Source organism: Apodemus sylvaticus, chromosome 16 (genome assembly GCF_947179515.1).
Source record: "Apodemus sylvaticus chromosome 16, mApoSyl1.1, whole genome shotgun sequence".
NCBI lineage: Eukaryota > Metazoa > Chordata > Mammalia > Rodentia > Muridae > Apodemus > Apodemus sylvaticus.
The window spans coordinates 35,047,792-35,073,593 of record NC_067487.1 but is presented as its reverse complement, the minus strand read 5'-3'; the positions used below and the strand labels follow the sequence as shown (position 1 = coordinate 35,073,593).

At 36.0% G+C, this 25,802-nt stretch overlaps 1 protein-coding gene across 3 annotated transcripts in view; it reads right to left on the bottom strand.

Annotated features, from left to right (window-relative positions):
* Positions 1-25,802, bottom strand: part of Nipbl (NIPBL cohesin loading factor) — a 164,313-nt gene that overhangs the window by 92,222 nt on the left and 46,289 nt on the right. For all 3 annotated transcript variants that reach the window (XM_052159946.1, XM_052159944.1, XM_052159945.1), the window contains exons 2-3: positions 2,734-2,876; positions 921-1,086 (exon numbers count right to left, since the gene is read on the bottom strand). In XM_052159946.1, coding sequence (XP_052015906.1) covers positions 921-1,086; positions 2,734-2,797 — 230 coding nt within the window. In that variant the 5' untranslated portion in view covers positions 2,798-2,876. The remainder of the gene's footprint in view (positions 1-920; positions 1,087-2,733; positions 2,877-25,802) is intronic.

Sequence of the window (25,802 nt, the reverse complement as noted above, 5' to 3'; positions counted from 1 at the left end):
TTTAGCTCAATTTTATTTTTAAAATTCTACTATATGAAAAAAGACACCTATGATCAAATGCAAACCAATTTTATTTTCCAGGGACTTAAATTTTGAGTTCTTGTTATAATCAGTATATTCCTATGTATAGAAATTTTAATTACTCTAACAATATTAGAAAAGGAGAGACAAGTTTTATGAGCACATTTAAATCTCTGTGCAGATGAGATCAAAATCATTTCCACAAGTGGAAAAGATCTGTAAAGCCACACGCTGCAATACTTGTGTCACAATGACTATGGCCTTCCTAAATCTCTTTAATGTCACATTAAAATTGGCTATACTCCCACTTGGTTATGGACATTTTCTTGTCTTTCTTTTTTGAGACAGAGTTTCACTAAGTAGCCTTGGCTGATCTGTAGTTCATTAGGTAGACCAGGCTGGCCTAGAATTCAGAGAAATCTGCCTGCCTCTGCTTCCTGAGTGCTAGGTCTGCGTCACCAACTACTGGATGGCTAGCATGAGCTTGAATGATGGCTTCTATGTATTCTAGTCCTTGGGCAGCTGAGGCAGGAGAAGGACAGCGGGTCCTAGGCCAGGGTGGGTTACAAGGAGAGGCTAAAGCTTTACTAGCAGAGCGAATACCTAACATGCATGAAACTGCATCTGACTCTCAGCACCATAGAAAGTCAGCATGGTGCACACATGTAACACCAGAACTCAAGAACTGGTTCTGGAAGAGAAGTTCCAGAATCTCATCAGTTGCAGAGCAAGGTCAAAGCCAGCCTGGGATACCTGTCACAAACAACAATAAAACAAGACAAACAGAACCCCAAAAGCATGAATCTGAAAACGTTGGAAATAACGTTGGAAGTAAACACTGATCTTTCTTTGTAAGACCAAAACATTCTACTGTTAGATGAAAAGTTGGTTGTACTTACATGTGATCTGTTGATACCTGGTTGAGACTATGGACAAGCTGTGAAACCAAATTGTCATCCCTACAGGCCAAAAGGCAGTTCACCTCTTCTGCTATTCGTGAATTAAAGAGGAGGCTCTTTGTAGTTGTAGCAGGTAAAGGAGACGGAAGAGGCAGCTGGTTCAGGACTATTTAGAATAAAGCAGAATATTAGTAATTAAGTGACTGTGAGAAGTCTTTATATACACATCTGTGTTTATGTAAATTGTAAGACTAAAAATAAGTTTCATAACTGTTGACTGAAAATATTACTTTTACTCTGAAAAAAATCTCAACAAGAAACTACTCCTCCCAAAACACCAGAGGCCAGTACAGACTATGAATTTGACAGATAAGGTTAGAAAGTAGCTTATCTATAAGATGGAACAGATCAGTAGCACTCTTAGACAAATACATCAAAAACAATACCTGACTCTACATCACATTGATAACCAATACATGTTTTAAGAGCTTAAGAATATAGAGACAAATAGCTCACAGGAATAGAATACTCAGAGTACAACATTCCTGAAGAACAATAACAAATTCTTGTCATAAATTCCTAAATAGTTCTCTTTTCTCCCTCCATTCTACTCTGAATAGCAAACAAGAAAAAAATGAGTATTTTGTGGCTTAAATCCCACTATTTAATGTAAGTAGACTTAATGTGAATTGTTTATTTGCCTAAAGGTTAAGAAACCCAACTAAAATATAGGTATCATGTTTAGGGGTTAATTTCTAATTGACCCCATAATATAATTAGCATAGAGTTTACCAGGAAGATGAGCATTAAAAATGTGAGATATACCAGAGGTAAAAGACAGAAAAAACAAAGGGAAGTCCAGCAGCATATATAATTTTCCATCCATACAGATTGTGTTTTCACCTTACAACAAGTAACAAAAACTAAAACATGTTTCAAAGTTTCTCTGCAGAATTAAAAAAAATCCAACCACCAACTTTCTAGTGATACAAGTTTCTTACACTCAATTGAAAAAGCACAGAAACAAAACCCAGGGAGGAGCCGGGTGGTGGTGGCACATGCTTGTAATCCCAGCACTCTGGGAGGCAGAGGTAGGTGGATTTCTGAGTTCGAGCCAGCCTGGTCTATAGTGTGAGTTCCAGGACAGCCAGGGCTATACCCTGTCTCAGGAAAAAAACCAAAAAAAAAAAAAAAAACAAAAAAAAAAACAAACCAAAAAAAACACCACCACCACCAACAAAAAAACAACCAAACCCAGGGAGGGACTCTGAGCATTGTTGAAGATAGTTCTAGAAGCTACATAAGTTATTTTTTCATAGATTATTACAAAGTTTCATATCTTACATATAGAAAAGGTATTTATGTTTTCATTTTTCTGGCCTTTCCTTTATCACTATTCCTATGCTAAAAGGAGGAGGATGTAGGGATCTCATATCACCCAAGAAAAAGAATAAATGTCTACCAAAATAGGAAGCCTTAAAAATCATATTAACTAAATTTCTTAAGTATTGACAATAATTTTTAATACCTTAGTGTTCAGAGTAACACGGGCTCTCATATTGATACCATATTCTAACAGTTAACAAATTCTAACAGACAATTCAACCTGATGTTAAAAAATCAGTACCACTAGAATTTAGGTAATGTGGGCTATCAAATTCTCACTCTTGGAGAATACTTTCAGGTTCTGTTTTTACATGTACACCAATCAAATATATATTTTCTGTTATATATGACATTAAAGGTAATTAGGTGTCTCAAAAAATGAATGTTAGCAACGAACAGAACAGATAGATAAGTTATCCAAACTTACGGTCCGTAAGACTAGCAATCCCCGCAAGAGTAGTTATGGGGACATGGGGCATATCCCCATTCATCCTGAAGTTCTGGAATGGTGTTGCCTAGGAAAGTATTTAGTTCAGGTGCCAGCTGTCATTACTTTCCATTTCCCAAACTCTGTAACACACGCAAAAAGAAAACCATATAATTATTTGTGGAACTATGTCAAATATATGAGTAGCAGAGAGAAACAAAAATCTTAGCTTCTATTTGTTCACAAGTCACTTATAAATAGCCCTTGCCAGACACTGAACACTGCAAAATGCTTTGTATACATTAAAATTTAGGCCTCACAACAACCCAGGTACAGCAGAGTATTACTCTTTTCTACATTTTACTAATGAGAAAATTAAAGTGAGTTTAAAGTAACTACTGGAGCTGTAATTCAAATGACAAAATCTGGCTCCAGAATCTGTTTCTTAACTTCTGGTAAATATACTGCTCTAAATATAATAAAATTTTTACTTAATAATCTGGTTTGAATTTCTTTTCTAGTTCCCTTTTCACTCTCTTAAATAGACTTTTCCCTCCTACCAAGATTATCGCATCAGATTCTTTTGGATCCTTGTAGACTTTTATTTTCCATTATTCTAAATCCTACAATTCAAGCACACTTTCACTCCACCATTTTACCCCTTAGGATAACTGAATTTATGACATTTATTGCCCAATATTTTCTCAGTAAATCACTATATATTCCTTTGTGACACACCTGATATGTCCTTCACCCCGCCCCCCGTTTATACCTTATTATTAGTATTTGTTCACTTAGTGTCCACGTGCATTGTTGTGTGCCTGCTATGAATGATGTGTGTGCAGATCAGAAAATGATCTGCGAAAGTAGGTTCTTTCCTTCCACTGTGAGAGTCTGTAGGACTGAACTCAGGACTGTAGGCTTGCGGTTGGTGCTTTTCCTCGTTGAGCCATCTCACCTGTCCATCTTCCCCAGTTTCTTAAAGCATGGTCTCACTAGTTAACCAGGATAGCCTCAAACTTGTGATTCTTCTGCCCATGCTCTCAAGTTCTTGAACTACAGTCAGGTGTCAAGGTCATGTGTAGCTTGTTTCACATCATTCTTGCAAGACTGCTTAAGTTTCAACCCTCTTAGTCTTTCCAACTGACTGCATGTTACTAATAAAAAAAAAAATCATACAATCAGTATGCAAAACCACAAATGGATGGAGAAAACCATACATTAGTGTTCTCTCCGACTCCTTTTTTATGTATGAATGTGTGTGTGTGTGTGTGTGTGTGTGGCTACCATGAGGTGTTTGCTTTTAGAGGTCAGAAGAGGGTGTTGGATCAGAACCTGAACTACAAATGGTTGTAAGCTACCATCTGAGTAGTGGGAACTGAACCTGAGTCCTCTGCAAGAACAGGAAATACTCTTATCAGCTGAGCTATCATCCCAATTTTTACTGTTTTTCAAAAAACTTAACTGCCTCAAGTATTTGGTATTTATAATAAAATACTCTCTAAAAAATGTATATACACATAAATGAAAGATAACTAGCAAAACTGAACATTTTCCCCTTTTCAAAATCCCCAGATTTTATCTCAGTTTCAATTTAGGGCTTCAGTAACATTTTTGTACGGAAGACAATACAACACTACAATAATCTGTGCATTAATTAAAACATGCTTTTATTAAATTACTTTGTATGTGCTACATCAACTGCAGCACAGTGCTAAACTAAAAAACAAAGTTGTTTCGTCTATAGTATATTGTATTATTAATATTGGTTTGGGGTTTGTTTGTTTGTTTGTTTGTTTGTTTCAGGGCTGGGAACTGAAACCCTGTATCTCAAGCAAGCCTCCATCAGAGAAACTGTTTCTAGTTCAAATGTTTCCATTTTCAACACTGTATTTACTAGTTACTCTTAAGAGAACCTTTAAAAGTTGTAAACTTCAAAACAGTGACTTTCCTTATTCATATAGCTTAACTCAATTTTGCAAGTGAAATGGTTCGACAGGTAAAGGCAACTGCCAGGAAGCCTGAGGAGAATCTGAGTTCCAGTGCAGTCCCTGGAACACATATAGTAGGAGGAGAGATCTGACTCCATGTTATTCTCTGAAATGTGCATACACAGACACACCAAACAAAAATATTTTTTAAGTAGATATGTAGTACTAAGAATCTTTCCCCAGGTTTTACAATCTAAATATAGGCAAACAAGTTACATAAAGTATAGATGTATGTCTTGGCAGTTCCAGAGTGAACAGCCATAGGGCCATCCAACAGAAGGACAGCGCCTCATTCTTTCTAAAGGTAAGAGCTATCCTGTCTTACAATCTTTCTTATCTTCTTCAATAAGTATTACGTGTATATACTTATTAGTGGGCGGCTAAGTAACAACACATACAGACGCACAGACACACAGACACACACACACACCTTTCCTTGATGGTTTACTAACAAAATTTGTGGGTAGAAAGCTACTAGAAGAAATAGCCCAAGAAACAATAAAGATACTATTGCCTATACTTTAGCCCTTCTGCTCCAATATGGACTTCCCTTATTAATCAATTTGATACTCTAAGAGTCACCAATGAAATTTAAGCAACACTACACATTTAGCATCAATATCAAACACTTTAAAATACAAACTAGAAATTAAAACCCTGTCCAGGTCACTAAAGAGCAATGTGTTTGTTTTAACTTTATGCCAATAGAAAAGTTACAATGTATCCTTAGTAATTACTGAAAAGAAATCATTGAATGCAAATTAATTACAGAACACCACAAAAATACTTTATTACTCATTTATAGTGCGTTGTTGTACATGTAAATTGCCATATTTAAGCAGACTTAAATCAGAGGGGAACTTAAAAACAGTAAGGCGAGGGTTCTATTGGGGGAGTACATGACTTTATTTTGTTACAACAAATCCAATGTAATCCACAACAGATCCTACTTTGAGCTAAGGATGTTAGCCCCAAAATAACCACATACAGAAACAATAATAAAACCAACCATAAGACTAGTTTTTCTTAGAAATATGCATGCATTTCCACACTCTGACATCAGTTCAAGTGGAATACAAGAAAATGGGGACAAACACACCAGTATATACACGGCAAGCAAGACTTTAAGTACATTGTCAACAAATGATTTTAGAAAAAAGTGCACTGTGTCACTCAACTATGTTAACGTCATAGGAATCCAAGAGTGTGAAGACAAGGATTTGGTGGAAGTAGAACTAGAATTTTAACAATAGCCCCAGATTTTACAAAAATAATTTGTGGAAATGTTACTTTCTGTTAGGAAGTGTTAAGTCTATGAAGATACAGTACTCCTAGGTTAAGACCAATGACTACTCTTCCAGAAGATCCAAGTTTCATTCCCAACACCGACAAGTGACTCAAAACCATCTGTAACTCCAGTCCCCTAAGATACACTATGACTAAGAGGTCAGCCTTGCCTACATGAGACCCTATCTTTAAAAAGAGAAGGAACATGTCTTGGCACATAATCTAACAAATCTACTATAATTCTTAGGCCTGTCCACCCAAAATTATTTACATGCTACTAGAAATAAATAATGCTAATACAAAATAGGGAAAAAAACATGATACTAATAAATAAATCAAAATATACTAAGAAATAATAAATCTTCAAAATGGCTTGTGGTTGTTTAATTAAAAGTTTGCTTAATTATGGGAAGATATTACCTAGTAATTTAGCATATTATAATGAGTCTGAAGGAACTTGTAAGTACTTGTCATGGATTTTTTTTTTCAAAGACTCATTTGTTTTATTCATTTAATTTCCTTTCAAACTTTATGTAAGCAAAATAAATGCAAATAAAGCTATTAGCAAAAGTTATAATATTCAAATTGGTATAGGTTTGCACTAAAATATCTGATGGCAGACAGATTTTTGAGGAGGACTTTGTATCTTTTAGCAAAGCCTGAAATACGTGTGTAATCTTGCCTCAAGAATTTTCCTTTTAGAAAATATCCTTAACAGCAACTGGAGAGATGACCCAGTCTGTAAAATGCTTGTAGCACAGGTATAGGACCTGAATTTAACCTCAGCACTTGTGTAAAAAAAGAAACAAAAACAAAACAAAACAATCTTGTATGGGTGTTAGAAACACACCACTGTTAAGAGCATTTGCTGCTCTTCCACAAGACTTGAGATGCGTCCCAAGCACCCACACCAGGTGGCTCATAGCTACCTGTTACTCTAACTCTACAGCAGGGCTCTTCTGACTTCAGACACATGCACATATCCATCCCCCCCTCCACACACACAATTTTTTTCAAGCGTGGTGTGGTGGAGTACATTTATATTCTAGTGCTGAGGAGGTGGAGATAGGTTCCAGATTCCTGGAACCAACGAGCCGGTCATCATAGCCTATATGGGGAACAAGAAAAATCTACGTTTAAAAAAAAGGTGGCCTGAGTGAGGGGGTGAAACACCATTCCAGCATTCCGGAGGCAGAAGGCAGGTGGGTGCCAGTGAGTTTGAGGGCAGCCTGATTTATATCAAAGAAAAAAGGGAGGGAGGGAGGGAGGGAGGGAGGGAGGGAGGGAGGGAGGGAGGGAGGGAGATCAGAGGCTGTCTTCTAACTTCCATACATGCACATGTGCACAGACCCACACTCACATGCAAGCCCCTGCACATAGGAATATATCCTGAAGAACTACTTATATACATGGCTCAAACCTACACATATATCAACACGATGTTGTAAAACACTTTTGTAGTAAATAATGGGCAGAAAAGATAACTGATGTTTTTAATAACAGTTACTATCTTTTAAAACCCGCTTACTTCAGTGCACTTTCATGAAATCTTTGATGAGTAGCCTGATGTACAGAAGATAAGAATTTGCCTGAGGTCATACAGCAAGCACAAATCCAGGCTATCAAACACATGAACATTGTGCATAACTAAAATCTGTAATTAACATAGTCATAACATATAGTCAAAGAAGAAAAAACTGGGCTATTTAAACCCTTATGCTGGGAAACCACAGATGCATTATTTAGTATTTCTGTGTTTCAGTTCCTTATCTCTGTAAAAGACAGGTAATTGTTTTAATTTTGTTGTGAGAAATGAGATGAATTAATATATATATATATATATAAAGATGTAAATACTTATGTTTGTACTTAGCATGTAGTAAGTTTCAATAAAAGTGTATTTCTATTTACTATATTTTTTCTATACTTTGCTTATTATGTTATCTCAGACAATCATATTTACACACACACACACACACACACACACACACACACACACACACACACACACAAATACGGTGCATTTATTTTCGAATGTTGTTGAAAGCGCAGTTAAAAGTTAGGTTTGGGGGCTGTAGAGATGGCTCAGCAGTTAAGAACACTGACTGCTCTTCCAGAGGTCCTGAGTTCAATTCCCAGCAATCACATGGTGGCTCACAACCATCTGTAATGGTATCCAGTGCCCTGTTCTGGTGTGTCTGAAAACAGCTACAGAGTATATATATAATATAATATATATAATATATATTATATATATAAGAAATCTTTTTAAAAAAAGTTAGATTTGCTCAATAGTTCACACAAACCTATAAAACTACTTCCTGAGTTGTATGTGACACCCAGCACAACAAACATTTATACACTATTTGGACCTTCATGAAAAAGTATCCAATATCAATTTTGGGTCATAGACACTATGCTAGGCAAACAAAAGGGACTATACCACATGTTAAAGAATCAGAGTATATGGTCAGAAAGGAAAGCTTCCAAGAGTATATCACACAATGTTGATTCTCTCCTGCCCATATCCTTGCTAAGATTTTAATTAGGAATAATATAATAATAAAAAGGAGAGTGGGTGGTAGTGAAAGAGAATGAAAACAAAAAGTTCTGTGAGAAAACTACAGTGTTAGTATGCAAAATGGTCCAATTTGGGACTTAAATAATCTAGATTAAAATATCAATGTAATATTTAACTGGAGATTTCTAAAGTATGAAGCTGGTGATTAAGAATTGGACAAAGTTAGTGAGAATTACAGTTCTACTAGCTCAATGGTAAGAGTTATTGACTAGCCTGTTCAAGGCCTAGTACAATCGATGACAGCACCACAAAAATAACTAACTAACCCCATAAGACCAAGGGTTAGTTCAGGAAGTAATCTATACATAACACAGGATAAAAATACAGAATGTTTAAAAAACTGGAGCTTTTCAGCACTGACATGATGCTACAGGGGAAAATTCCATCCCTGACATCATGTGACAGTGACAATTTCAGCACAGATGTATCTGGGCTAGTGAGATAACTTTCTGAGCCTGTGGCAACCTGAATTTGATCTTGTGTAACAGTAGAAAAAATGAAGAACTGACTCTACAGAGCTTCCTCTGACCTCTACATGTGTGTCATGGCACATATGCGTGGCATACATAGACACACAGACTAAGTAGGTAAAGCACAGGCAGATAAAAATAGACTGCTTAAATTACCTTCAGGCTTTGTGCATATGGTATATGAAACATAATGAGTTTTATGATCAGACTGGGGTTTCATCTTCAAAATACTTCACTACATATATACAAATATTCCCAAACTAAAACAAAACAAAGAAACACCACACTTAAACATCAAAATACACAATAGCTTTGACACCAAGCATTTTGTATAAAGGCTGCTAAATCTGCAAAGGCAGAAACGAGGAAGGGAACAATGCCGTAGATGTTTGTTTTTAAGTACTTCTTACTGACCAGGCACATATCTTTCCTAATTATAACATAAGAAGGTTATCATAACAATTATCTTTATTCTCCAGATTAAAACTTAAGTCTTAGGACCTGAATAGTTATGGCTACATGGGTAGTTAAACAGAGTTGGGATCTGATCTTGAGTGTTCCTCTTCTTTCATGCTTAAGATATCCATTTATCTTCCTACCTATTTATGTATTTTGAAGATAGGATCTCCTTATGTAGCCCAGGCTGGCCTTGAACTCAACAAGCTTTCTACTTCAGCTTGCCAAGTACTAGGATTATAGAACTATGGTACCACAATTAGCCGGAATACAGGTATTTCTAAGCCAATTTTATATTCTTAGGCATAAAAAGCAAGGATACAAAGATACACTGCACTACTAGAGCCTTGCCAAAGAATAGAGTACAAATATCTGATGCTGTACTTAAAATCTTTTGCTTCACTGGGCAATGGAGGCGCACACCTTTAATCCCAGCACTTGGGAGGCAGAGGCAGGCGGATTTCTGAGCTCGAGGCCTGCCTGGTCTACAGAGCGAGTGCCAGGACAGTCAGGGCTACACAGAGAAAGCCTGTCTTGAAAAACAAAACAAAACAAAAAAAAATCTTTTACTTTAAAATCTTCGCTTCTATGTGATTATTTAAGATTATTTTGATCTTTGATCCAAATTTCATAAATATGGACTATTTAACTAATTGACGTGGTTTTTCTTCTTTGTTAATGTAAATTTTTGCGGGGGGGGGGGGGGTAGGTGTAGGAAAGGCCCCAAACTATCCTATCTTAAGGCTAGGGAGAGGGCTGAATGGGTAAACTGCTGGCCTGCTGGTAGGCTAGCACTGGGTTAGGCAGAAGAGTAGATCCCGGAGGGAAGAGCAAGCGAAGTCTAAATGGCAAGCTCAAAGGCCACTGAGAGATCCTGCTTCAAAATGTGGGAGGAGTTTTGAAGACATCTCTATATCAACCACTGGTCCTCACACACATCTGCACCGGCAGGACTCACACAGGCACACAATACACCCTCATATATTTGATTACTTTAGTTAATATTACATTTAATTTTATAAATGGCCTCAAGTCCATTTGGAAAATACGTGGGATATAACTCTTCATAAGTGTAGAGGTTAAGTAAATAATCTACTTTGGACTACTCGGTCATTTCACTTGAGTCAATCTCCCTTCAGATTCTGTTTCCCATCTACTACTCAAGAACAGATTCTTTTTCACATTTCACTCATCCATGGATCAATAGATCTTTCTCAAATCCTAGCTCAAAAATCAAAGTTATCAACCAGCACCTCCTGTGAAAATCTACTTCCTTTTAAACATTTCTGCTTCTCTAAAATTCCAAATTACCATCATTAGGTAAGAAAAGTATAAAATGGAACAAAGCTATTTTGGGACATCTGCTTCACTTTTAGTAGCTCCCTGCAGCCATCACAATACATACTAAGAATGTATATGTATATGTGCCTAAATCATGTAGCTTTATGTTAATATGTATAATGAACTGTACAGATTCAACCTAGAAGGGTACACTTATATTACTGAACTTATTATACAGGGAAAAGTTACTACTAAGCAAATCAGGCTGGGATTTTCAGTTTTCCCAAAGCGGTTTAAAAAGAAGTTGTGCTTGCTAACGAATAGCAAAACAATAAACACTTGCCTTGATATTTGCTTGCTTTCCTGCCCCCCCCCCCCAATTATTTCATGTGAACTGACTTTAAATAGTTACAGCTGAATATAGTTAGAAGCAAGTAGTTAGACAAAAGTCTAGCCATCTTAATATATAAACATACAAACTACATCAGGAAAAACTAGTCTTGAATCCCAGAATATCTTTAAAATTGACAGAGCGGAGTTTTGGGGTGTAGCTCAGTTGACGGAATGGTTGATGAGCATACATGAAGCCCAGGGTTCCATCCCTAGCACCTCATGAATAGGGTATGGTAAGCACATGCTAGCAATCCAAACACTTGGGAGTACATGCAGAGAAACTGGGAATTCAAGGATGCTCTCTGCTACACAGGGCTATAAGAGACCATCTCAAAATAAATAAATAAATTAAATTAAAAAGATTTCATAGAAGATGTGTCAAAGTGCTACTATGGTTTGCTTTGCTAGTCTATCTTCCCCCAATATAAAAATAATTTGTCTTTTTAATACTGCAAAAGAAAAATATGCTCTGCTCCCCCAAATTAAGACTATTGTAAAAGGTTGTTTCTTAAACAGAAATAGTATTAGCGGTGCAAAATAAATCCACTATTTTCTTTCTTTCTAATTAAGTTTTGGCTTTAAAAGTATAACAGTAAATAGTTAGCTCTCAGGTTTGAAGCAAAACATACTTGAACAATAGGAAATTTAATCTGCAATCTAAGAGCACCACAAGAGGGCACACTTTCAACTATTGTAAATGGGAAAGTAAAAAACTCAGACTTAATAAACTACTGTGAGGAAAGTTGGCCAATTTTTTTCAAACTGATGACTCAACATCATTAGAAAGCAAGAAATGATGAAGTGTGTAATGTTTTGTTTAAGCACTCTCACAGAGAAGCCTTTTTGATGCATGTAAAATTAAGAAAAACTTGGATATACAGTAACTTCTGTATTAATAGATTACAAATAGTCTTAGCTTTGTGGCAACTAGTTGTCTTAAGAGCCCCCTCCTCTCCTCCCCCTCCCTCTCATATTTTGGAGGCAGAGTCTCAATATCTGACTCAGACTAGCCTTTAACTCAAGGGAGGACTGTCATGCCAACCTTTGACCTACAAACCTTTACAAGAAACTGTGGCTACTTTGATTTTTGATGTTAATATTGCACAGATCTGTGTGCAATTCATTAATTAATACAGCTCACTGTGACAACAAATGGGATGAGATTCAGATATTTTAGTAAATTTTAGTTAAAGATATAAGATCAAAGGCTGAAGAAATGGCTTAGCAGTTAAGAACACTGGTTGTTCTTCCAAAAGATCCCATGTTTGATTCCCAGTATTCAGACTGAGGTTTACAACCACCTGCAATTCCAGTTCCAAGGGAGCTAATTCCCTCTTCTAGTTTCCATGGGCACCAGTCAAATGAGAGGTGCGCAGACATGCGTGCAGGCAAAACACCCATACACATTTAACAACATTAAGAAAATTACCTTAAAAAAAACCTTTGCAAGACAACGCAAAAAACCATCATATATTACATACACACAATCTCTCTCCCTGATCTAAAGATACCATTCAAGCAAGCCTTTTGTACAAGTTTTCTTATTACCAAATCATTCTAATCAGCAAGACATACAGACCTGGTGTTGATGTTCCTTATTCCCAATGAAACAAAAGGAAAATCTGATTCCCCAATTATTATCATGCAGTTCTTCAGCTGTCTACCCTGATCCCAACCTTTCTTGGACATTTAGATACTCACATCATTTCTCCAAACATCTCACAACAGTCAGTCATCAAAGCGACATTGTTAACTCATCACTTGTCACAACAGACAACACAACTGACCACAGCAGTACAGACTGTGCAAGCTCGCTTTTCTGGGATTCCCACTTTGCTCCTTTCCATCTTCCTGCCCTCATTCCCCTAGAGATCTCCTTCAGCTGCCATTAAAAAAAAAAAAAAACAACCAAAATCAGCACTTCGATGCTGATAACTCCAGTTAGTACTTACACCTCTTCACCAGTCTAACCAACCATTCCTCCTTTGAGAGAGAGAGAGAGAGAGAGAGAGAGAGAGAGAGAGAGAGAGAGAGAGAGAGAGAGTGTGAGTTGCGCGCGCAACTCTAGAGTGGAGGCTAGATACAGATTTTGAGAACAGTTTGTACAGAACTTCAAATATAAATATTTGCAGATATTTTCTGGTTTTTGTTCAGCTTTTCATTCTCTCTCAACATTGGTCTTTGAAGAACTGAATATTAATTTGATTAAGTCTAATTCATCAATTTATTGTTTTATAAGTAGTACTTCTTGGTGTTATAAGAACTTTCTACTTAACATGAACTTATAATAAATTTTCCCATGTTTCTTGTATTTTGCATAATGTGAGGTATAAAATTAATTTCAGTTTTTCTGTTTTGTATATGGATATCTATATGTTATTACATCAATATTTGATAAAAACAGCCTTCTTTTTAGACTGATCAGTGTTTATGATGTTGTAACCCCTCAGTTTCCAAATGTGGAGTGTGTCCTACTTCTCGATTCCTTTAAATATCACATTGTCTTGATTACTATCACTCTAGTGAGTTTTGTCATTAGGAACTGTTAGACAATATTGGTTGCTCTTTAAAAAAAAAATCAGTCTGGTTCTAGGGTTTTTCTATATTATATAAAAATATAGAAATTTTATAATTATAATCTCCATATAGATTATAATCATTTATTATAGTCTACAAATAATCATCTTGACAATTTCTAAAACGTTTACTGAAATACTGATAAATATACAAATTGTATACTAATTAGAAAACAAATGACATTTATAACACTGACTCTTGTGGTCTCTAATGTATGTATCTGTTGACTAATCTCCATTTTCCTTTAATTGCTCTTACCCATGTTTTCTACATTGAAGTTTAAACTGTTTTTGTTTGTTTTTTTTTTGCAATAGTGGTTCATGCAGTATAGCTTCAGCACTTGGAAGGCAGAGAGTGGCAGGAAGACCAAAAGCTCAAGGATAACCTGGGCTACATACTGAGGCCCTGTTTCAGAAAACAAACAAGATCTCAGGATGTCTCAACAAATACAAGTGCTTATGGGGCAAACCTGATGACTTGAGTGAGTATGTGTGTGTGTGTGTGTGTGTGTGTATGTGTGTGTGTGTATGTATGTATGTATGTATATATATATGTATGTATGTATGTATGTATGTATGTATGATTTTAAATGTTCTTGGTTGTTAGTAATTTCCTTAGTCCACAATATTTGATAGAGGGTTATTTTTTTATTGGTGAAATGCTCAAGAAAAGAAACCTTATCACATCAACAGAGGATTTTTGTTGTATAAGAAATCTAAGCAAAAGTTACAAGTACAGAAAAGGGGATGCAAAAAAAAAATTCTCAAATTATGTTTTAAAACATTTCTTTCTTTTGGGCTGGACAGACCGCTCAGTGGTTAAGAGCACTGGCTAGTCTTCAAGAGGTCTTGAGTTCAATTCCCAGCAACCACATGGTGGCTCACAACCATCTGCAATAGGATCTGAACAACAATGTACTCACATATATAAAATAAAAAATTCTGAAGTAGAATCCCCTGTCCTTCCTGCCAAAGCCTCCCCAGTACGGGAGGTACCGGTATTTACAACCTCGCTTTCAAACTGCATTTTAACACAATTAGCTACTACACAGGGAACAGAAAACAAACTGAATAAAGCGCTTTCCATTTGAACTGTAATATTAAATTATCTGGACTCAATGTAGTAATTTAACTTATCTTTACCACTATCAGATTATATTAAGTATACTTAATTCTGGACAATTAACTTACTTACAAGTTTAATTATTTTTGTTAATTCTCTGAATGTGAAACTTCAGCACCTATGGGGAAACTGAAGGCCCATATGTAAAATTAAATAAGTAAATGAAATTAGATGTGTATCTTTGACCTAAACAAAAATCCACTTTATATAACCAAAGACTTCAATGTGAACGCTGAAACATTCAGACTGCTAGAAGACACTGGCAGCTCGAGAACAGGCTCTCATAGTACTTGGAAGAAGTAACCAAGTGGCCATGGGAGAGAAGGAACCAATATATAAAAATTAAGGCCTACAATAGACAAACAGAACCTCATAAAGAGTTTCTATGCAGCAAAGGAAAGAATCAAGTAAAGAGGAAGGCTGCAGAGTGGAAGAGAATTCTGCCAGTTATGCATCTGATTGGTGATTAATACTCAGAACCATAAAGTACTCAAAAAAGAATCAATAAAATAAGTAAGCAGCATTCGGGAGGCAGAGGCATCTTTATGAGTTCCTGAACAGCTAGAACTACATAATGAGACCTGACATTATGTCACCAAAGGAAAATAAACCCAACCAACAAAACAAAAACAAAAAGAACAAAAACAAAACAAAACAGCAACCAAATTAAATTAAAAAGTGGACTGTGTGTGTATGTGTGTGTGTGTGTGTGTGAGAGAGAGAGAGAGAGAGAGAGAGAGAGAGTGAGTTAGTTCTCAAAAATAGCTATGAAATACTTTTAAAAGTGTTGAATATTCTCAGTTATTAGGGAAATGCAAATTAAAACTACTTTGAGATTTCATCTTATACCATTCATAATGGCTAAGATCAAGAAAACAGCTGGAAACAAATGCTGGCAAGGATGTGACCACTGAGGACCAATTATTCACTGTTGGTAAGATTGAAATTGGTGGAGAATCCCTGGGAAACCCCTGAAAGCTAAAGAGAGACCTATCATGCCACGGCTGTACTGCTCCTCTTGACATTCTACTCCACAGAGAGTTCAGCTACGTTTTCTCCCTCCTTCCTCCCTCCCTCCCTCCCTCCCTCCCCTTCCCTCTTTATTCTCCCCCTCATTCCTACCTCACACCCTCCTTCCAAGACAGGTTCCATTATGTAGTCAACTCCCTATGTGAACCAGGCTGGTCTTGAACTCACAGAGATCACTTGGCTCTGCTTCCTGAGATTAAAGAAGTATGCCACCACACCTAGCTTATTTTCTTTCTTATTTGTGGATCCACCCTAGGTCTGAATTCATAGACATGAGTATACAGCCCAGAATAACCTGAGATATAAGTAAAGGAAAAAGGGACCACAGTGGATGTAGTAGCAAAGACACATACAATGACAGGGAAATGGGAAAGATTGGGTACGGGGGAAATGACAACACAGAGAAAGGGGAAAAAATACCAAAGGATGGTTGAAAAAGTCAAAGGGAATTATATATCTTATGCTTAGTTAATATCATAGACACGCATATTGATTAATATATAAATGCTTATAATTTATGTATGATACACATATAATATAATAAGATATAAATACATATGAAATATACTACATATAAGCATATTTTAAAAATACTTTGAGATTATAATATAGCTACATTTCCTTCCCTTTCCATTTCTTAAACATCATATATATCTTCTCTCTTTCAAACTTATAGCCTTATTAATTGTTGTTTTACACACACATGAGAGAGAGAGAGAGAGAGAGAGAGAGAGAGAGAGAGAGAGAGAAGACAGAAAGAAGACAGAAATGTGTGTATATCTAAATACATCCTGGTCAGTCTATATAATTTTACTTGTGTGAATGTTTTCAGGGTTGACTATTTGACACTGGATAAGCAATTGCTGTGCTCTTCCTTGGGAAAGACTACTTCTACCACTTAGCATTCTTTGTTGCCTTCAATTCTTTGTCCTTGGGTTGAGGACATCTAAGCTTCCTTCCTTCTAGATTAGTATGTTCTACTGGTCATCACATTCAGGCAGCCATACGGACTATATGGATATAGATTCTGACATTTCCAGGAGACAAAAAAAAAATCCCAACAAAATCCCTGTCCCTACAGTTCTTACAATCTTTCCATCCCTTCTTCCAAAATGATCTGTGAACATTAGGTGCAGGAGTTGTATGTGGTGACTGGGTTCCAAACTTGGCATTTGGCAAGTTGTGGTTTTCTATAATGATCTCTGTTACAACGTTTCCTTAATGAGGGATGAGAACTACATTCATCGAGCTAGATCCTGGAGATGAATGTATGATATACATATGTATATATAAAATGAAGTTATGCCATGTGGGTGACAATGCTCCTTCCAAAAAGTCACAAACTATCTAAGAACCTCCTGAGCAGGTTACAACCATTGCCCCTGATTGCCTTCCACAAACTGAAGGTTAGATTCTATTCCTGAAGACATCTCACATTTTGGACACAACAAAGCTTTCACCTTATAAAAAGCAATGGTCTAAAAAATTTCTGTTCCAAAAAGGCAATGAAGGGAAGCTGTTGCATATGTGATTCCAGGAGGCCAGCCCCATCTGAAGCAGGCAGTCAAACTTGGTAGCGCTGTCCATGTGGCCTGGCTTTAGAGTCAAGAAGTATAAAGGGTTGCAAAATCTCTACAGCTAAGGAAAGCCACTGAAGCATTTGCAGTCAACTGTGAAATTGAGGCTTTGTGTTGAAGACCCCAGAGACATTAGGGGTGCCAGAGCTGCAGGATCTCCCCCAAGGAGAAATGTGCACAGGAAATGGAAACAGGCAGAGAGAGAGAGAGAGAGAGAGAGAGAGAGAGAGAGAGAGAGAGAGAGAGAGAGAGAGAGAGATGTGATGCAGGAAACAGAGCTGAAAGACTGAGCCACTTCAGGCATGGAGCTACAGGAACCCTGCTGGAGTTCAGAGTTGCTTTGGTCCACTGTTTTGGAATGGTGAAATATGTGGCACTGTGTGTTGGAAGTACGTAACTGTTGATGATAGGGGGGGGGGGGTGGAGGGATGTTACAGTTAATAGATTACCTTGAGTCCCACAAGCTACTTGGACTTTTAACTTAAAAGCCAGGTACGGTGACACATGATTGTAATCCTAGCATTCAGGAAATTGAGGCAGAAGAGTTCAAGGTCAGCCTACACTAATTATTTTGATTTAATATATATATAAAGAGCTTTAAGCCCTTGAAAGTAAAATGCTTTTCTAGAAGTTTGAAATCAACTGCTTTCAAAATAAACTTTAAAGGGCAGCCCTAAGTGTTAAGTATATAATACCTTTGGATATTTATGAAATGAAATCTGGATATGAACCTTTGTTATAGCTTTAGCTGTGGTATCTCAAATCTAGAATCATTAAATATCCTTCAATGTGGTTAAATTGTGGTGGATCTATAACAGGTAATAAATAATGTTACTCAAGAATAAAAAGCAACAAATTATAGGTATACACAGTAACTTAGAAATCTCAAGAGTATCACTGCAGAAGAACATAAGGCATAGTTCTAACAATTACTGAGTAAGTCTGAATCAAGTATCATAGTGTACAAGTATATACACATGCACACACACACACACATATATATAAACTAACACACGCGCGCACACACACACACACACACACACACACACACACACACACACACACCAACCCAAAATAGTGCATATATGGCTGGCTAAATCCAAGCAAGCTCTGAAACTGAAATTGTCACAGTTTCAAAATGCATTAATATAACACCTACTCTACTGAATCTGGTAGCTTGGCAACAAAGTACATTACAGTGTCTGTTGTTTATCCTCAGGATGTCATTGCTGACTGAGACCTGAGGCTCACTGCTGCCTGCCTTAGCATAGAGTATCATAGCATCTACATATCACTAGTTTTGTTAAGTGATCAAAATTCGAAATCAAAGTATGGTTTCTGTTGAAAGCGTATTGCTTTTACACCACCATAAAATCAGAAGCCCTTAAACTGCATTATCAAAAACTGTAGACTGTTTCTACAAGCTTTTAAAACTGAGCAAAATCAAAAGTTTAGCCTAACAAATTTAGAAGTCTGTAGTATAACTAACAGGTTAAATATTTCTAGTTTAAAAAGTATTTTTAACATATTTCAGGAGATAATTTTGATATGAATTTAAACATGTGAGAAACTACCACAATCTTTATTAGGGATTACCAATTGTTTACATTTTGCCTCATCTATTTTAATACTCACAATCTCTTCCCTCATTTTCTATGTGTGCCCAGAAGCATACACGTGTTTATTATATATCTACTGAGCAGTTTGAAAGTGAACTGAAGACATGAAAGTCCCACTTCTCTAAATATTTTGAATGTACCAGCTTAGAACAACAATCTCCAACCTGGAGCCACAGGCAGGTTAGCCAGGCTTGTCCCCTAGAAAGAGCACAGGTACTCATGAATAGGCCAAACCCTGCAAATGTTTTCAAGCCGTCTTCACATCAGGAATAAAAGCAAGACCTGTGGCTTGAAAGTTGAAAGTCAAGGGGAAGGAAAACAGTTTCTGCAGTTCCTGTGGATGTAGGAGAAATGCACCTAGACAGTAACATGTCAAGGGCCTGGTCACTGACAGGAACAAAGAATAGAACTAGTCATGCAATTTATCATGTCTGGATGCTTAGTGCCTCAAGTTTTCTGGAATGAGAACCAATGCTTACATCAATCAGTCTTCATGTGATTTTGATACATGCTAAAATCTGAAAGTCATTAGGTTGCATAAATTGCTGGGCCTTAGCACTAAAGTTTCTTACTTAGAAGGTCTCATGTAACATCCCAAAACATGTATTTCTAAAAATGTCCTCAAATGATACCAAGGCAGTTGATGCATGGACTATATTATTGGGAAAGAGAAGAAAAACATCCTTGTGAAATGCCATTTCTAACAGTATAAGTTTGATAGAAAAGGAGGAAAAACAAGTGGAAAGGCAAATAGATGCAAAACTGCTTAGCAGGCTTAAGACCCAGATGGATAGGACCACAGACATTAAAATAAGAACAGGCAGGAAAGAACGCAGAAAAGCCTATATGCTACAGTCATATAGTGCAAATGTAAGTAAAAGCTACAGGAAGCCACAAAGGATTTTATAATTGGCCACATTATGGAAGATGTGGAAAGCAACAAATTGTAGGCAGGAAGAATACATAGGAAACATACTGATGAAGTAATGAGACCTGTAAAGACAGGTCAGGATGATACCAAGGAAGAACTGGACATATAAAGACCAAACTCAGTGACCACCTGGACATGGAGATAGAGCGTTTCAGAGAACTTTAAGGAGCTGACTTGGGCAACTGAAGCCATAACACATACAAACACAGTCTCAGACACAATAAACTTATGTAATTCTAGAATATATATGATAGAAAATTCAGGATAAAAGATACATCTGAATAAAAAAATAAAAATAAAAATGGTACACAAAAAGCACATTATATTCTCCTTCAAGGATCCAAGTATTACCACTCAAATGAAAATTAATTTTCCTACTTAGCAAGGCAAAGAAAAAAATAATCCTGTTCAAAAAGTTATATGGCAGCAATCGTTCAAAGCTGAGAGATATTTTTCCAGTAAGTCCTCATAAAGAACTGGGACTTGGGTCTAGAGAAATAGTTTAGTGGTACCTACATGATGGCTCATAACTGTCTATAACTCCGGTTCCAGGAGATCAGACAACCTCTTATGGCTTTGATGGGCACTGCATCCATGAAGTACAAAGATATACATCTAGGCAAAACACCAATACACATAAAAACAAAACTAACCCATCAGTTAATTAAGTTTATTGTATAAAAAGTAACTGTGACTAGATGAATGATATCATGGGAAAGTTCTTGATAGCATCCCCAAACTTCCCAAAGATCTGTTTTGGTTCTGTTGTTCTGTTTTTCTCTCTTAAGAGACAAAACAAAACAAAACAAAACAAAACAAAACAAAAAAGGGGGTATGTGTGGGGGAGACTGGAGAAATGGCTCAGCAATTAAGAACACAAGCTATTCTTCCACAGGTTCTGAGTTACCAGAAATCACATGGTGGCTTACAACCGTCTATAATGAATTCTGATGCTCACTTATGGCATGCAGGTTTACATGCAAAGAGAACACTTGTATACATTAAATTAATAAATAAATCCTTAAAACAGCCAAACAAAAGAAAAATTTTCATATCTTAAAAATATCTATAAAGCTATAAGGAGCTCAAATATAATAACACATATAATACATCTAATGGCATGATTTATCTAATATTAAAATATAAAGAATTCAGAGGACTAGACAGAATGGCATATAACCAGTAATCTAGCAACACATTTTCTTAAAATGTGCTTTTGAAAACTTTAGATGGCTAACATTTGAAAACATTTGGTATTATTTAGGGAAGAAGTATATATAGTTAATTAATCATATTAAAATGGCATTAATTACATTAATTAGTTACAAAGGATGTGAGCCATCATGTGGGTGCTGAGAACTGAACCTGGTTCCTCAGCCAGGGCTCAACTTTCTTTCCATTCTCTGCTATCATAATTTAAGAGCTTTGTTCAGGTCAGCTGTGGTGGCACAGACCTGTAAGCCTAGCACCTAGGTACTTGGGAGGTAGAGGCAGGACGGTCTCGAGTTCAGGATCATCCTTGGCTATACAGTGAGTTTGAAGTCAGCCCCACCTACATAAAACCATAGCAAAACAACAAAACAAAATAGAAAGAAAAAAAGCTAGCCATCTAATTAACTATTCCACTTTTATATAGCTACCTTGGGCAAAATACAATATTCTGCAAAATAATACTGACTTTGCATGATGACAATGAATGAGTGGATTCCTATTTATAGGAATGTGCAGTGGTGGTGCAGCCTTTAATCCTAGCACTTGGGAGGCAGAGGCAGGCAGATTTCTGAGCTCGAGGCCAGCCTGGTCTACAGAGTGAGTTCCAGGACATCCAGGGCTACACAGAGAAACCTCGTCTCGAAAAAACAAAAAACCCAAACAAATGAACAAACAAAAAACAAAACAAAAAAACAGTGCTACTAACTATGGATAAATGTTTTATGTAACATACAATTTTGAAGATCTGAAAGCAAAAAGCTGACGAAACAACTTATATTAGGCAATCTTTCATAATGTCCCTATTGTTCAATATCCTGCAAATTGACCTTTGCAGAAAGAAATATGACAGATGAACAAATTTACCAGGCTGCTTAGCTAAAGGCAACGCATAGCCCATATTCTGAGGTATACATGGGGAGAAAGAATCTTATCTACTGGGAACCATGTACCTTGCTAGTTACATTATTTTCCTTTCATTTACTGTTCACAATAGCTCAACAAGTTAAGTTTCATCCTCATTTTAAATGTGTAAAACAAGTAAATTTAAACAAACTACCCAAATATAAAACTATCAAGACCTAGAACTCAACAGTAAAATCAGTTTATTGCTTGGATTAAGAAGAAAAGCAACTGAAACAGCTTTTACAATAAAAAGGCAATCTCACATTTAGTATCAGACATACAAACTCAAACTACACTGAGACAACAAGGTTTTAAATCTTGCCCACCACATTAGTGACAAACAGCTCTTATTGAATGAAGACTGTGGCAAACAGGTACTATCACTTTTGATTAAAAAGCAAAATGGAGCTGAATGCATGTTTAAGCTAGGCACAGTGGATCACAGTGGAACCATCACTACAGGAGGACCAGACAAAAGGACTGTGCACTCAAGCACAATCTGGGCAGTGTATTCTCATTCTCCCTAACCTTCACCCTTCCCTTCCCTTTGAGGTAGTCTTATGTAGCCGAGGCTGGCTTAAATCTGTGATCCTCATACCTCTTGAATGTCAGGACTACAGGTGTGTGGTACCATATCCAAATAGTCTAATGCATAAGCATCTGAAATATGCACTATGAAATATTATAAAACAGTTACACACACACACACACACACACACACACACACACACACACACACCTGAAAAGATCTCTATCAATAGGGAATAATTTCTAGAATATAATAAGTAAGAAAAGCAACATATTATAAAGTATACACAGAACGTCACTTTTTCTCTAATGAAGGAGAATAAGAATAGATAGGAAACTGCTTGATTAAAAAAAAAACCCTTGAAACTAGTAAGATAGATATTCATAATTAAGGTAGGAAAAAGGTCAATGAGATTCAGAGCGTAGCTTCTTAGTATAACTTGACTTCTTGAACTGTATATACTAGATATACTCAAAAGGTAACATCAAGAGAATAAGTAAACCCTATACAACCAAACACAAATAGCAACAAATGAACTTAACTATATTATTATTTCTACACAAAGAAAAAAATACTTCTAGGAACTTTGAAAACAGTACTCTAATTGTAAATATTCTGGTTTAGTAAGATGAAATATATAGATTCCTTTCCTTCCAAACACTCTACTGAAAATATATAAATGTGAATTTATTAATAAGTAAAGATATATAACCAGATGGGATAATCTTGGGTATAAGATAGATCTAATGGTACATATACAGATAGACAAAGAAAGCAAGAAAAAGGCAGAGGAAGACTGGAATTACACAGCCCTAAGAGAAGAAGTATCTGGAGCCATCTGAAGCTAGAAGAAGGAAGAAAAGTTTCTTCTTTCCTAAAGCCTCTGGAGGCAAAAATAGGTCTATTAATTTGGTTTTGGGTCACTCACCACTAAAACTGGGAGGACACATTTCTGTTGTGTTTAGTCAACCAGATTTCTATGAATTTGTTATGGCAGCCCTAGGAAGACAGCTTTGTAATGGCAGTGTTGCTGATATAGTCATTCTAACACAACGTTGTATCTTAGAAGCCAGGAAAAGAGTCAAAACTGAGACCTTATGGCTAAAATTGACAAGATGGAAGACGGTCTAGATGGCTATGAAAAGACCCATTTTGAAAATGGCAGGCTATAAGAACAAACAGTTATGAGTATGTTTAAGAAAGAATAGGAGCAGAGACTAAGTACATTCAGACAACTGTAATGCACAGCTGACAATCAATAGAGCAGTAAGAAGCGAAGTCAAGACAGACGTTTTTGGGGTTTTTTTTTGTTTTTTGTTTTGTTTTGAAATCAAGGTACTCATGTGTTAGGCAAGTACTAGGGCATTCTCTCTAGCCTAGAGACAAATTTTTACCTCAAAATCAAAGTCTCAGAAGAGAAAAAAATAAAAGAACAAAACCAAATTATTCTATTATTATATTATCTAAATCTGCAGATAATGTGTAAATAAGTTTTAAAAACTATTTTCACACATAACAAATTAAATATTACAAGAATACACAGACATATGACCGAACATTTACTAGTCCAACTCATCTTATTTTGCATTAGAAATAAAAATTGTATATATTTGAGTGTGGGCCATAAACATCTTAATCCCAACACTTGAGGGCTAAGGTAGGAGGATGACAAGATCAAGCTCAACCTGGCTTATATATGACAATAAAAAAAAAATAGGAGCAACGCAATTATGAACTACTTAGGAAACATATCCATTCCGGTCTCATGGGTAAACTGGGAATTTATAAGTAACTCTGAAACAAACATAATTTAATACAAAAGATGGCAGGAAAGAAAAAATGGAAAAAGTACAATCATAAAGTATCAATAATCATACCAAATAGGAATAGAATAAGCATTCAAAAAGCAGAAATGAAACAGCAAGACATTTACATACTTCTACAAAAGATACATCTTGTATTCTAAGGCACAAGTAAGTTGAAAGTAAAAGAAGTTATTCCACACACATAGTAACACTATGAAAGCTGGAGTGGCTACAGTAATAGAACACAAAACGGACTTCAGGATAAAGAATTTAAATTAAAGACAAAGAGGGATACTTTATGATAATAAAACAATCAACATATCAGGACAATATAACATTTATAAGTAAATTAAAAATAAAACTATCAAAACAAGAGCAAAAAAAAAAAAAAAAAAAAAGACAAACCTAAATGATGAAAAAGGATTCTGAACATTCAGAAACACACTAAGAGGATGAAAGCACACCATAAACCATACATTCCACATGTTAAGCCACAAACTAAATATCAATACATTTATAAGTGAGACATTTAAAAAATTGTGACAACAAAAGAATGAAATCAAAATCCATTAAAAAAAAAATAGAAAGCTAGGAAAACCCACCAAAGAAGAAATTACAATAGAATTAAATATTTTGAACTGAGTAAAAACACAACATATCACACTTCACTCGAGGACACCAAGGCAGGGCTCACAGGAAGTCACGCTTTTAAGTGCCTACACTGATTATGCGGGCCTTATAATGAGCTACATCCTTGGCCACCAACCTGTTAGTCACAAATCCTTACAAGCTTCCAAACTATAAGAAGCTAGTAAAAGAGAAAATCAAGTCTAAAGTGAGACAAAAAAAATAATTAAAATACATAGAAAACAGAACATAGAAAAGTTGGTGATTTTAAAACAACCCCTAAAACCTGACAGTTCCTTCTACAGAATGGCCAAGAAAACAAAAAGAGACACAAATACAAAAGGCAGGAATGAAGACAACTACTGACCTTTTCAAATTAAAAGAGAATACTATAAACAACTTTAAACAAATTAGACATTTAGAAAGAATTTTTAAAATGATAAATTAAAAATCTGACTCAAGAAAGCAAATCTAATAGATCTGAATATAGCAAATAAGGGAATTGAACTGCTCATCCACACCAAGAGAAGTCCAGAAAGACCTAGTTTCACCAATGAAGGTTATAAAACAAACACCAGTTTTTAAATATCTCTTTTAGAAAATATAAGGCAATACTAACTTTCATGAAGCCAGCCAAGGCAAAAACATAACAAAACTTCAAACCATTAACCATCATGAA